The sequence below is a fragment of the Dasypus novemcinctus genome, chromosome 8 (assembly GCF_030445035.2).
Source record: "Dasypus novemcinctus isolate mDasNov1 chromosome 8, mDasNov1.1.hap2, whole genome shotgun sequence".
NCBI classification, from domain to species: domain Eukaryota; kingdom Metazoa; phylum Chordata; class Mammalia; order Cingulata; family Dasypodidae; genus Dasypus; species Dasypus novemcinctus.
The window spans coordinates 82,489,672-82,504,298 of NC_080680.1; the positions used below are offsets into that span (position 1 = coordinate 82,489,672).

The 14,627-nt window shown below is 41.0% G+C and overlaps 1 protein-coding gene across 3 annotated transcripts in view; it reads right to left on the reverse strand.

Annotated features, from left to right (window-relative positions):
• Window positions 1-485: 485 nt before the first annotated feature.
• ZBTB5 (zinc finger and BTB domain containing 5) overlaps window positions 486-14,627 on the reverse strand; it is a 30,711-nt gene continuing 16,569 nt past the window's right edge. For all 3 annotated transcript variants that reach the window (XM_004457261.2, XM_004457260.3, XM_058302092.1), the window contains exon 2: window positions 486-4,945. In XM_004457261.2, coding sequence (XP_004457318.1) covers window positions 2,917-4,941 — 2,025 coding nt within the window. In that variant the 5' untranslated portion in view covers window positions 4,942-4,945 and the 3' untranslated portion in view covers window positions 486-2,916. The remainder of the gene's footprint in view (window positions 4,946-14,627) is intronic.

A 14,627-nucleotide genomic window follows, 5' to 3' on the forward strand; every position in this document is an offset into this window, starting at 1 on the left:
GCCTATTTTATCCTCCGTTGCCACACCCCAGGTGGATACTCTTTTTTTTCTAATCACCACTTCACTCCCCACCAAGGCCAGTCCACCAGCACTGGTGTTGCCAAAGCCTTGATCTATGCTGAAGTGATGAGGTTCTAGCTCTCCCCAGAGCCAAGCCTAACAGGCAAATGGACTTTTCAAACTTGGAAGGCAGGTACAGTGAGCAGCAGAAGGCACAAGATTAAGATGAAAACTGGGTGGACTGAGAATAAAACCTCACACATGTTCACTGTTCAAAGAGAGGATGCAGGGAAGGCAGAAGGGGAATAAATTGAGAATGGTCAATAATAGTTATTAATTCACAGCATAAGAATCTTTTCTAGAAGGCTTGGTTTAAAAAAAAAAAAAAGTACTAGACCAAGCAGGACCAGTAGAGAAAGAAATACTATTTCCTTTTTTGGTTTGAACCTTAACAACATAAGCAAAGAAAAAGAATACATATGTAGTTAGAGGCAGGAACGTGACATATTTTTTATTTCAAAATCTCAAATTTTGACCAATATAGCACCACTGACATGGATGCCCTGGTAGAACTTTATGGTTTGATCACTGGAAAAGATTCTACATGATTATGCCAGGCTGTAATTAAGGCTAACCAATCAAACTTCAGGTACCCAATACTAGTTCTAATCCAGGTAGAAACTGTGGACCATAGGAACCCTGGGACTGGTTTTCAAGTAAATTATTTTTCAAGTGCTACATAGAGCATGTATGAGGACATTGGCCTGCAAGCTTGCTTCTCACATGTAGAAACTGACTGACTAAGAGGTAGATGAGAGAGTCCAGGGTCCACCTAGCGGTGGAGAGGCAAGGCTTCAGCAGCTTTATCAGAAATAGACCCAAAAAGCAAAGTCCATTTAAGCCCAAGATGAATGGTCAGTCACCTGGCACTGCCTCGTCAGGATGGAAGAGAAAGAGGACTGCTCACTGCTCTTCCTGGTGTCACTGGTTCCTCTTCCTGGACCATGGGAAGGCCTCATTTCCATGCTGACCCACCTGACTCCCCAGGTTAATCATCTCAAGATACTGGTCCCCGCCATTTTAGATGTAGCCCCCTCACATGTAGTCAGAACGGACTGCTAACAATTAGCACATTAGCCACACACAGAACTGAGGTGATCCATATCCTCCAATGGACTCTTCCCTATGTCTGTTTAAAAGGAGAAGAATCATGAAGGTCTTCCTTTTGGCTCTCCTCCCTGGGAATTGGTTCTTAGGAGATCCTAAGCCCTACTATGAACGTTATGGATTTATCCACAAACGTGTAACTAACTGTACACACTATATTAAGAGGAAAGAATACACGCTAACTTTTGTTTCAGCCTACACATAAATACTTAGCTTTCTAAACACAAGAACTAAAGGATTTCTCTGAATTATGCACAATGGTTTGGTGTCTCTTAAAAGGCTGTATTTAAAAATGGGACTCATGTCCATGCATGAGTTAAACCTTGACTTCATGAGTTCTCCAGACACACGAACCTGTGCAGTTCCCCTGGAAGTGCATGAGTCCTGATGGCACAATGTCAGGAGACAGGAAGGGGTACTGGGGAAGTGAGGCAGTGAGGCCCAGAGAGGCCCTGGGCAGGGACCCAAATGCTGCCTCTAACAGTCCTAGATGCTACTTGGTGACGTCTATGCCACGGGCTGCCTAATCTACTCTTACAAAGCCTGGAAAAATAATCATGAATACTATAACGTTTAGATTTCAAACGATTTTAAACATTGAGTATTGGGTTAGGGAAGCAACAACAAAAGCTTAAGGTCTATACTTTAATATTATAGTATATAAAAGTAAAACCTTGGTGGGGGAGGAGTTGGCATTACTTTTTGGTTAGTTTGTAACTAAAAACAGTAAGTTAGGCCTGGAAAAGATGCTATATGGGAATGGAGTGTGAAGAGAAGAAGTGGAGAATGGGTTTGTCCTCAGGTGAGATGTGTCAGACTAGACTGGCCCCTGATATCTAGATGGAGCAAAGGGTAAATGTGCCATGAAAGATTCCACAGTACAGGATTCCACTTATCGGAACAAAGACAAACACTAGCTCTTTTGTGACTTCCAAACATGGAACTGTTAACATTTGTAATACAAGTTGGTTAAATACTGCTAAAACAGCACATAAAGAAACAATACGTTACTTGTCACTCCCCACAAGTACATACTCCATTTACAACTTTGTTTTTAAAACCAGGGAAAATTGTTAAAACATCTATCCAACAGTGTTGTATTCAAAAGTATATACACCTAACAGTCCAAGAGCATGCTCACTCTGGACCCAGTGTCAGCACCATCAAAGTGCAGTCCCTGTGACTGCAAATCAGACAAAAATAAAAAATACAGTACTTTCTGAGGCCTAACTAGCTCATGATACACTTTAAAGCATTTGTGGCAGACAGGTGTGTCCTCAAGGGCCTTCCTTTTAGACAGGCACAAAGTCGCCACTGGTTACACGTAAGTGCATTTTGCATCACTGTATAGGTATATAATTTTGCTATCAGAAGGTATAGGAAATGTAGTTAAATGCTTCACAGAGTTTTAGAAAACTTGCTAAAAAATTTGTTTTGCACTTCAATTTTTAATTTTTAAATGTGCCACTTTAAACAACATCAATTACAAACTACTTTATGACTGCATTACTTAACCTTTAGGAAGAGCCTTGTTTCAGGGATTGCATCCCTCTACCAAGGTGTGCACCTCACTTGGAAATGTGGCAGCACAAATGCCACACTTACTAGTTCTCCACTTACTAGTTGTCAAAATTTGCAAGAGCCACTGGACAGCGTGAAGTCCCAAACTCAATGGCATTAGCCATCTACCAACGGAGGTTTTAGTTTCAATCCTACAACTGGCATCAGCATTGTCTCAAGAGGACAGGGCTAGAGCAAAGTGCTGGGAAGGTTGCTGCTCTGCCAGCGGAGGCAGGTAGTCTTAGAATGTTTATATAGGTGGCTGGACTGACTAAATCTCTTGCCACACTTTAAGCAGGCATAGGGTTTTTCACCTGTGTGAACACGGATGTGCTTCTTGCAATCTGTCAAGGTCAAAAAAGTCTTGCAGCAGATCTTGCAGGCATACTTGCGAGCTCCCTCTACAACCAAGACATTGTGCTCTGATAAGGCCTTTTTGCACTTTGACAGCACATCGGCAGATGCCCTGGTCAACTGTGGAGGACCAGGCTGGGAAGGATGACCATTTTCAAATGAGGATGTGGCCCCATTCATCATTAGCTGAGAACTGGCAGAGTTTTCTGGAATCTGTGAGCTCCTGACAGAAGTTACAACTGGCATTTTGGGAGCAATACGGCGGTAATATGGAAAGTTACTGGCCCCTCCTCTTGGGGAGCCCATCATTACCCTGGAGAAGGAGGAATGGAGGCCCAAACCAGACCTGGAAAAATCCATCCCAAACTGTTCTCCTTGGTAGCCTGAAGTCTGTACGCATGGCAGACCCATCACTTCCTGCATAGGCCTAACGAAATGGGAGTCTGCAGGCTCACTGAATGGATTCTCCACGTGAGAGCCAGGGGCAGAGGAAGGTCCACCTGCAGGTCCAGTCTCTGGACTCAACAAATAAGAGGCCTCACCCTCTAGCCTGCAGTCACTAGTGGTGTTTGGGATGTTATCATCATTGTTCTGGTTTGAGCTGAAGTTACTTCCTCGGCTCTTGTTAAGAAAATTTGAAATGCTAAAAGTGGACTTATGTTCTAGGTTATTTGTGACTTCCAAAATATGGATGTCACCTACCCTGTCAGTGCTAGACTGGGGATCTGAAAAACTTCGATCACTGCTTTCAGGGCTGAGGTCTATTTTCTCAGCACTGACCACAACTCCTTCCACTTCCACAGACTCACTGCCTTCTGCTTGTGATGTCACATCACTCACTTCATCCTGAGGCTCAGGAGAGCTCAGGGGTTCAGATTTAACCACCACTCTCATGTGCTCCTTCTCACCAAGGCCAACCTCAGGATTTTCACACTGAAAAGCACTTTTCTCAGTAGTGGCTTCCTGCTCAAATCCAGTCTCAACCTGAGTTGCACGAGAGGCCATGGACAACTGTGCCATGTTGCCAGCACTGTTGTCAGACTGGCTGGGCACCTGGGCATCTTCTTGAGCACCAAAAGACTGGTCAAACATGATGGCACTGTCTTCCTGGTTGTCGGTCATTCCATCGGCCTTTTCCACAATTTTCAAAGAATCAGGTGAAAAGAACTCCTCCCGAGAATGAACCCCTGATGGTCCATTCTCTGGTGTAACATCTGAAATGGCAGACTCATCCATGGGGGCTCGGAGGCGCTGCCTGGCCCGTTCCTCTGCAGACTGCTTGCGCTTATGCAGGCGTCTCATTGGGAAGGGAGTCCGCTGGTCTAGGTTACTGCGCATGGATGAGCTCATGGGGGCTGGCTGCTCCTCGCCATTCTGGCTGGAATTGAGGGCTGAGCTTACAATGCTTAGTCCCAGCTGCTGCAGCATAAAGGAGCGCTGCATGCGGGCACTCTGCTCCTGAACGCGCTCACTGGGGGGAGACATGGGCAGCGTCCGTGTCGTTAGGTAATGTTTACATGCCTTAACAACAGAGTTCAAATGCAGGTGAGAGGCTGCCAATAAGACATCCATAACATTGCTCTCCCCCAGCATGAGGGTGGAGGTATACATCATGTCAATCAGTGCGGCAAAGGCCTCCGCTGTCACTACCTCGCTATCCAGCTGGATCATGTTCATGGTCTGATCTCCTTCCGCCACTGAGAACAGGGCTCGGAAATGCGTGCTGCATGCTGCCAGCACAGAGCGGTGAGCTTTAAAATGTCTATTCCCCACTACAATGACACAGTCACAGAGCTGACCATGAAGTCTCTGGTAGTTTAGTTGCTGGAAGATCTGTTCAAAGTGTCCAGGAAAATCCATGATCCTATAGGAAAAACAAAGAAACTGTTAATTAAGCTTTAGAAATGCTGAGTCAAAGTCAGAGCACAAAGGTTGTGATGAAAACAGAGACGTGGATGGCCACATCTTTTTAAAGCTTGTGATATTTGTCATGATGGATGCACAGACCAAGAACCTGTCAAATAAGGAGCAAATGACAATTCAGCCACCAGCCCAGGAAGCATGCATGCATGTGGGATCACTATTGGTGTTCACAGGCTCCCCTTCACTTTTTTTTTTTTTAAAAGATTGATTTATTCATTTATTTCTAACCCCTCTGTTGTCTGCTCTCTGTGTCCATTTGCTGTGTGTTCTTTTCTGTGTCTGCTTGTATTCTCATTAGGCGGCTCCAGAAACTGATTCTGGGACCGACCGGAGTGCAAGAGAGGCAACGATTCTCTTACGCCACCTCAGTTCCCTGTTTGCTACATCTTTTTTTGTCTCTCCTCTGTGTCTCTTGCTGCGTCATCCTGCTGCGCCAGCTCTCCACATTGACTGGCACTCCTGCACAGGGCGGCATTCCCGCATGAGGCAGCACTCCCACATGGGCTGGCACTCCACGTGGGCCAGCTTGGCATGCAGGCCAGCTTGCCTTCATCAGGAGGCCTTGGGCATCAAACCCTGGACCTCCCATATGGTAAACGGAAGCCCAACTGCTTGAGTCACATCCGTTTCCCCACTTCACTCTTCATACGACCCATTTTAACACTTGGGGCCTACATTAGAAAAGACCAATGCACACGTGATTGCAATACCTACCCGACAGAAGTTTGTTTGAGAATTCTGCATTCCCTAAGGACAATGAATAAGCACCAAAAAATTTTTTAACAACCTTAAATAAGTGAAAAGGCACATTAATATTTAACGGGGGAGATTGTCAGTTATAGATGGTTGATTACACAAGTGCATTTAACCCCTACTCACTGCTGAAATCCCATTAAAAAGACTACAGTAAAGTTTTTTTTTTTTGCTGTTTTAAAGGTATAAACCTACAAGAGAAAAAAAAGAATAGGAAAGGAAACATCAATTACATTTGAATGCTGGTAAGCAGATGAACAAGTGATAACTGACAACATACTCCAGAAAGCTAAATCCTAAACTGGCAGTGGATAAAACAACACAATTTACAACCAAGCCCTCTATCCACTCAAAGGCTCAGGAACTAATGGCCAGTGCCAGTGGAAGTAGGGTGCAAGTGCTGGTGGACTCAGGGCGAAGGTGAGGCTAAGACAAGAGGACTGGTTTAAAAGTCTATCCAATAGTCGGCTCACAGTTAAGAGTGGTGAACCAAAAAAAAAAAAAACTAACGGAAGTTCTGCACCTGTGGCTGGGGCTTGTCACTGTATAGCTCTAGGTAGGCCGGTTTTGTTGAGGTACCTTAATTATTAGTAAAACTTTGTCTTTTCTCTTGGGCTGGTCAGATTCCTCAGAAAACTTTCAATCTTCTGAAACAAACTTAGTTGACTCTTTGACTCTTTAAAAAATATTAGGAAAAAATTAATGAGGATATGTCAAAAAGTGAAAACAACCCAAATGTCCATCAATTAGCGAACGGATAAATAAAACGTGGTATATCCATACAACAGAAAACTATTCAACCATAAACAGGAAAAAAGTACTGATTCAGGCTACAACATGCATGAATCTTAAAATCATGGACATCTTGTGCCATGTTGGCAGCAGTACTGTCACTGTATTAAGTCCATTTATATGAAATGTCTAGAATAGGCAAACCTAGAGAAACAGAAAGTAGATTAGTGGTTATCTGAGGCCAGGGTTGGGAACATGGAGTGATTGCAAATGGGCAAAAGGGATTTTTGAGGGGATGACAGAAATGTTCTAAGACTGGGTTGTAGTGATGCTTGTACAACTTTTAAATTTATTAAAAATCTTTCATTGCACACTAAAAGAATTTTATGGTATATGTATTATACCTCAATAAAGCTCAATGAATTGTATGAGGAAACAAAATGCAGAAAGGAAAAACAGATAATGAATGAGGTCCAAAACCATTTTTTCAGAGTTCATTTTGAACTGTAGGGCTTCTAGAAAACTAACCACCAAATAGTGTATCAGATAACTATTTGGTATGAAGGAATCATTTTCTTAGACATAATAATAGTATTGTAGTTAACGTTTTTTTAAAGAGTATTTTTAAGAGATACATATTAAAATATTTCACAGATGAAATGATGTCTTAGATTTGCTTTTTGAGTTTATTTTCTATGTTTGAAATTTTTCATTAAGAAACTGACCTTTTAAGAAAAGAAGAAAAAAGAGCCTGTGCTAGCCTATGGGTGGATCACTTTCAGTGCTGAGTTGGGAACCAGTAAATATCTGTACATTTTCACCTCCTGGACTCATTAGAAACAAGAGCTTGCTTATTCTCTTCCAAGAAACTGTTATACTTCCTAGCAACTCTGGCTGCCAATTCAGTCTCTGTATCCTTGACTAGAACTCAATGACAGAATCTTATTATGTGGTTAGAAAACAGGGTCAGTAACTCCAAAGTGGTACTATTCAGTGCCCTCTACCCACAGACTGTGTAGAAGCTGAATAAGCCACAGATTTAAAAACCCAGTTTCACTGTTTCCAGAGAATGAACCTGTTTACTCCTTGGATGGGAGCTTGGCAGAATCTAATCTCTAAGTCCCAGGATACCAAAAAATATGCATATATCTTTAATGTAGCTGGCACTATAGATAAAATGATCAATAAGACAGATCCAATCCCTCCCACATGCAACCACAATAAAGAAGTATATTCTTCACCTCCCAATCTCTCTCTGTTTCCCCTGCTGTACATAGCTGCTATTTCTGGCTATTCTTGCATATTATTTATTTTTTAAGCCATTTTATTGAGAACGTTCCTGTTTGCTTTTCAAAAAAAAAAAAAGTATAAAGGATTAAGAGTACTGTGACGGGGGAAGTGATAGGAGAAAAAGAAAGGGCACCTGCCACTGACAGGTGGGGATAGGGTGTGTGTAAGGCCTTCTGCAGGAAGAAACTTCCAGTCTTCTGTTGGGGTTGGGGAACTGAACCAGAGAGGGTATGCAATCATGAACACCAAGCAAATGCCTGAGTTTGGGATGAGCTTTAAGTTAAAGTCCACAAACAGAAGGTGAGATACCACTCCACCCCACCCCCATCCCAGTCTAACCCTTTCACTTGCTCAATAACTAGCAGCCAGGCTTAAAGTCCCAGAAAGCTTGGAGATTAATTAACAAGGCCCAATGTTTGACAAAAGAAGTTTCAAAATGATAAAAGAAAATGGAAGGATAGGAGGGAGGGACAATGGAAGGAATAAGAAAAATTCCAGAACTGAAGGATTTTCTAATTCAGACTAAGAAGGCCACCAAGTACTCAACAATATGAACAAATACACCAGCCTCATAATGGTGACCCTTCAGAACACCTAGGATGAAGATGCTGAAAGTTTCTGGAGGCTACATGTTATAGACTCAGGAATCAAACAGGCATTTTATTTCCTTTCCAAAAGCTAAAAGATGATAGTGCCTTCAAAATTCCCCCACCCCGCCTCCCCAAAAATAGATTTCCAACTTAGAATTCTACACCTAGCCAAATTATCAATCAAGTGTGAGGCAAATTAAGGCATTTTCAGAGAAGCAAGAATCCAAAAGTTTACCTCCCACATATTCTTTCTCAGAAAGCTAGAAGCTACATAAGGCTATCCTTAAGCAAGCTGGTAGTAAACTAAGAAAAAAGACAAAGAATGTAGGAACGAGGATACCCACTACAGAAGAGAGGAAAAGAGAATTCTAAGGATGATGGTGAAACCCAAGAGGACAGCTAGGCAGCACACCTGAAGAGCAAACAGTTCAGACTGGAGCAGGAAAATGGAGGATTCAAACACAGGTCTCTAAGATGTGCTCAAGAGTCCTAAGAATGGTCCATGAAAATGTGAAGATAGGTCATAGAAAATGAGAAATGAAAAAAATGTGGCAAGTATTAACTCCTGGAAAAATGAAAGTGTGTGTAGTTATAACACAGTATGTGGTTCATTATTATGACTATGGAATATTTACATAGTCATAATAATGAGAACAGTGATGAAGGATTTAATCAAAATTTGAGATACTGAGAATATGTGGGGGAGGCAAACTTGGATGGGAAAAGGTAGAGAAGAAGCAATATAAGAAAGTTAAATTCAGCACCCACAGACACCCTCACCCCACCCTAGGAACAGACTATTTTGAATTCTCCGGCTTTAGCCCAGCTGCTACAGACAAAAGGGGATGAACCTAAGGCTGACTCAGCTTTTGGCCTACAAATTTGGTCTGCTGTGTGTCCCATGAGCCCTTCCAGGCTGCAGCATTGTTTGCCCTGGGAACTGATACCACACTAAAGCAATCAGACCCTCTCAATCACCCTCCCTACTGCCTGGGACTGGTTGTTAGGACACAGAAGGAAGTCGAATTATTTCCTGCCTGGGAAAGGCGAGGGGGCTGCCAGCAAAGGTTGCAGAACAGCCTCTGAGGAAGTTTGAATTGTGAGGCTCTTAGCCTCTAGGCAGGAACCTCTGTCATACTGATCCAGGCAGGGTTGCAACGAACACACTCAGACCAGGATGCCTACCAAAGAGCACCATTTGCTGGCCGACATAGGAAATACACATGAGAAAATTTAAAGTAAATAAGAATTTTTTTCTGACCTTTACAGTCTCCCTCCCCAAAGCCCTTGGAAATGGGTATGCAACCTGTTACTGGGTCCAGGGCCCAGATTTGGGCAATTAACAAGGATAATCCTAAAGACCTAGAACAGGTTGAGCCAAGAATCACAGCACCAAAGTGACACAGCCTCCTGTCACTAAATCCCTACAAAAGAGAGAGAAATGAGCATCAGAGTAAATTCACCATCATAATTAGATGTCTAGACATCAGGAAAATGGAAGAATGGCCCAAGCAAAGGAATATTTCAAAACCCCAGATGAGACACAATTTGAGACAACTAACCAACAAGGTTCATACTAATTTCCAAAATCAAATTAATGAGTTGAAAGACAATATGGCTAAAGAGATAAAGGGCATCAAGAAGACAATGAGCAAGCACAAAGAAGAATTTAAAAATATGAACAGAAAAATAAAAGAGCTCATGGGAATGAAAGACAGAATAGATGAGATTAAAAAAACACCATAGAGACATATAAGAGCAGACTCGAAATGACAGAAGAAAGAATAAGTGATAGAGAAGACAACATCTGAACTTGAAGAGAGAGAAGAATAGAAAGAAAAGAAAGGAAAAAACTGAGCAGGAGCTCAGTGAGTAGAGGAACACAAAGTGCAAAAGCATACATGTCATGGGAGTTCCAGAAGAAGAGAAAAGGGGCAAAAAAGTATTTGAGGAAATAATGGCTGAAAATTTCCCAACTCTCATCAAAGAAAAGAATTGGCATGTCCAAGAAGCACAGTGTAGCCAAATCAGAATAAATCTGAACAGACCTACTCCAAGACACATACTGCTCAGAATGTCAAACACCAAAGATAAAGAGAAATTTCTGAGAGCACCACATTAACAAATTGAAGGGGGAGAAAAACCCACATGATTGAGATGTCAATCAATGCAGAAAAGGCATCTGACAAAATCCAACATCGTTTCTTAACAAAAACACCTTGAAAGACAGGAATAGAAGAAAATTCCTCAATATGATAAAGGGCATATATAAAAAACCCATAGCCAACATCATACCCAATGGGAAAAGTTGAAAGCTTTCCCTCAAGACAAGGATGCCCATTGTCACCTCTGTTATTCAATATTGTGCTAGAAGTTCTAGCAAGAGCAATTAGACAAGAAAATTAATAAATACATACATACATATATACACAAATAAATGCATCCAAATAGGAAAAGAAGAAGTAAAACTATCATTATTCACAGATAACATGAGCCTATATTTCGAAATTTCTGAAATGTCTACTACAAAGCTAATAAATGAGTTCAGCAAAGTGGCAGGGTACACAATCAATATACAAAAATCAGTAATGTTTCTGTACACTAGTACTGAATAATCTGAGAAGGCAATAAGGAAAAAAATTCCATTTAAAATAGCAACAAAAGACTTAAACACTTAAGAATCAATTTAACCAAAGATGTACAGGATCTACATTTAGAAAACTATTTTTAAAAAAACTAAAAGAAGAGGTGACTACAAGTAGTGTGGAGTTTTTGTTTTTGGAATAATGAAATTTTTCTAAATTTTTTTGTGGTGATGACTGCACAACACTGTGAATATAATAAAAGCCACTGATTATATACTTTGGATAGATTGTATGGTATGTGAATATATCTCAATAAAACTGCTTAGAAAAATAAATAAATTCTGTAAGAATAGCCAGAAATAGTAGCTATGTACAGCACAGGAAGCACAGAGAGACTGACAGGTAAAGAATTTTATTTGCTTATTATTACTGAAATAATGAAAATGCTCTAATAATGATTGTACTGATGATGAATGTACAACTATGTGATTGTACCAAATGCCACTAATTTACTCTGGATGAATTGTATGCTTTATTAATATACATAAATAAAATTCATTTGTTAAATAAATTTTTTTAAAAATGCTAAAAGAAATCAAAGAAGACCTAAATAAATGGAAAGACATTCTGTGTTCATGGATTGGAGACTAAATATTGAGAGCTCTCAATCCTACCCAAACCGATTTATAGATTCAATGCAATATCAGTCAAAATTCCAACAGCCAACTTTACAGAAATAGAAAAGGCAATTACCAATTTTATTTGGGAGGGAAAGTGCACCCAAATTGCCAAAATCAGTCTAAAAAAGAAGAGTGATGTGGGAGGACTTTCACTGCCTGACCTTGAAACATACTACAAAGCTACAGTGGCAAAAACAGCATGGTATTGGCATAAAGACAGACCCACATTGATCAGTGGAATAGAACTGAGACTGCAGAAATAAACCTTCACCTCTACGGCCATCTGGTTTTTGACAAACCTACCAAGTCCACATTACCGGGATAAAACAGTCTCCTCAACAAATGGTGCTGGGAGAACTGGATACCCAGAACCAAAGGAATGAAAGAGGACCCCTATCTCACTCTCTATACAAGAATCAACTCAAAATGGATCAAAACCTAAATATAAAAACCAGGACCATAAAACCACTAGAAGAAAATGTAGGCAAACATCTTCAAGATCTTCTGGTAGGTGGTAGTTTCTTGGATCTTACACCCAAGGCAGGAACAACAAAAGAAAAAAATACATAAATGAGACCTCCCCAAAAGTAAACACTTTTGTATCACAAGGGACTTTGTCAAAAGGGTAAAAAGGCAGCTGACTCAATGGGAGAAAATATTTGGAAATCACATATCTGATAAGGCTTTAATATCCATGATATATAATAAGATGCTACAACAACAATAAAAAGACAAATGACCCAATTAAAAAATGGGCAAAGACTTGAATAGGCATTTGTCCAAAGAAGAAAAACAAATGGCAAACACATGAAACAATGTTCAACATCACTAGTGATCAGGGAAATGCAAATCAAAGCTACAGTGAGACATCATATTTCTTAGAATGGCCACTATTAAAAAGACAGAAAACTGCAAGTGTTGGAAAGGACATGGAGAGAGAGGAACACATATTCACTGTTGGGGGAATGTAGAATGGTACTGCTACTGTGGAGGACTGTTTGGATGTTCAGTTCCTAAAGAAATTGAATATAAATTTACCACATGACCCAGCAATACCACTGCTGAGTATATACCCAGAAGACCTGAGAGCAGTGACATGAACAGATAGATATCTGCATACTGATGTTCATATTAACATTACTGACAGTTGCCAAAAGATGGAAATAAATCAGGTATCCATCAACAGATGAACGGATAAACAAGCTGTGGTGTATACAAACGGTGGAATATTATGCAGCTACAAGAAATGAAGTCACGCAGGATAAGACAACATGGATGAACCTGGAGGACATTATGTTGAGTGAAGCAAGCCAGACACAAAAGGACAAATACTGTATGAACCAAATATATTATATAACATACTGTATGATTTAAAAAAATTTATATGTATCCAGTACTTTTAACTGAGAAATGTATGTTTTTATTCAACTGTTTATTTTTTAAATGTTTATATTTTCAGTTATTAAATAAACAAAATAAAGTTTTTAAAAAAGAAAAAAACAAAACCCCAAATTAGAATGAGGTTAGAGAATGGAAAGCTGAGGGTTAACTTGTGCAGAATTGGTAAAAATTAAAAAAAAAAAAAAAAAAGGTGTGTTAATCTTTGGAAATGAAAAGGTAAAAGCACAATATAATGTTTGTAACTAGCAGTGCTATTATATGGGTATGACAGTGGTTGAAAGAAAAAGTCTAAGGTCATGTATATTACTAAAAAGAAAGCTAAAAAATGTAAGATGGGGCTGTATAGCATAGTAAAACCTCATATGAAATATGACTATGGGTAATACAGCATATGTAAGACTGTTTTTCTTTGCAATTGAACAAATGTTATGGTTGTTAATATCAGGCAAAAAAAACCACTTTATGCTAAATGAAAGAAACCAGACACAAAATACAACATTTTGTATGATTCCATTTATATAAAATGTAAATATAAGTCAATTTATAAAGATGGAATTCAATTAGTTGTTATGTAGGGCAGGGGAAGGATAGAGGGATTGAAAGGTTACGTCTATCATATAGGAGGTCCAGGGTTCGATACCCGGGACCTCCTGGCCCATGTGGTGAGTTGGCCCACGTGGAGTGCTGCCGTGTGCAAGGAGTGTCGTTCCGCACAGGGGTGTCCCCTGCACAAAGAAGTGGCCCCCGCGCAAGGAATGCAGCTCCCGTACAGGACAGCAGACTGCCCAGGAGTGGTACCACCCACACAGGGAGCTAACACAGCAAGATGATGCAACAAAAAAGAGACACAGAGAAGAGACAATATGAGACACAGCAAACTAGGGAGCTGAGGTGGAGCAAGAGAATGATCACCTCTCTCCCACTCCAGAAGGTCCCAGGATGGGTTCTCAGAGCCGCCTAATGAGAATACAACAGATGCAGAAGAACACACAGTGAATGGACACACAGAGCAGACAATGGAGAGTGGGGGGGGGCGGGGGGGGGGGGAGAAATAAGAAAAAAAAAAAGTGGTAGGATTGTCTAAAGCCATGGTTGGTCATCCCCCACCCCTCACTGGCTCAGTGTAGAGCAGGTCAGTGCTCCCAGTGCAGGTCCCTGGTTGTAGTTTCAGAGGGAACAAAGTAACCCTCATGCATATACTGGGAGCATGTATGTCTGGCCCAATCTGTCTGGCGTGGCCTGAGAGACTCGCCATTCCAGAACATGCCCTGTATATAGAAGGCAGCTCAACAAGCTCTCCTGCAAAATGTGGGAATGGAGTCAAGTAGCTGCCTAAGGGATTGCTGGCTACAGGCCATAGAGTGCAGTGCCAGGACTGGGAGTGGTTTACTAGGGAAAAGGGGACATGTGTATCTATATAAAGGGTAATTCCCAAGGCCACAAGTACATGCCCAAGACAAGACACATGCACAGACAGGATCAGGGCAGTCCCTATGCTCTGGCCTCAAGCTGTTCTCTAAACTCACTGTATGGATAAACTCTGAAGGAGAGCACTCACAGTAGGTCAAACTACAAAGACTGAGAAAGGTGGT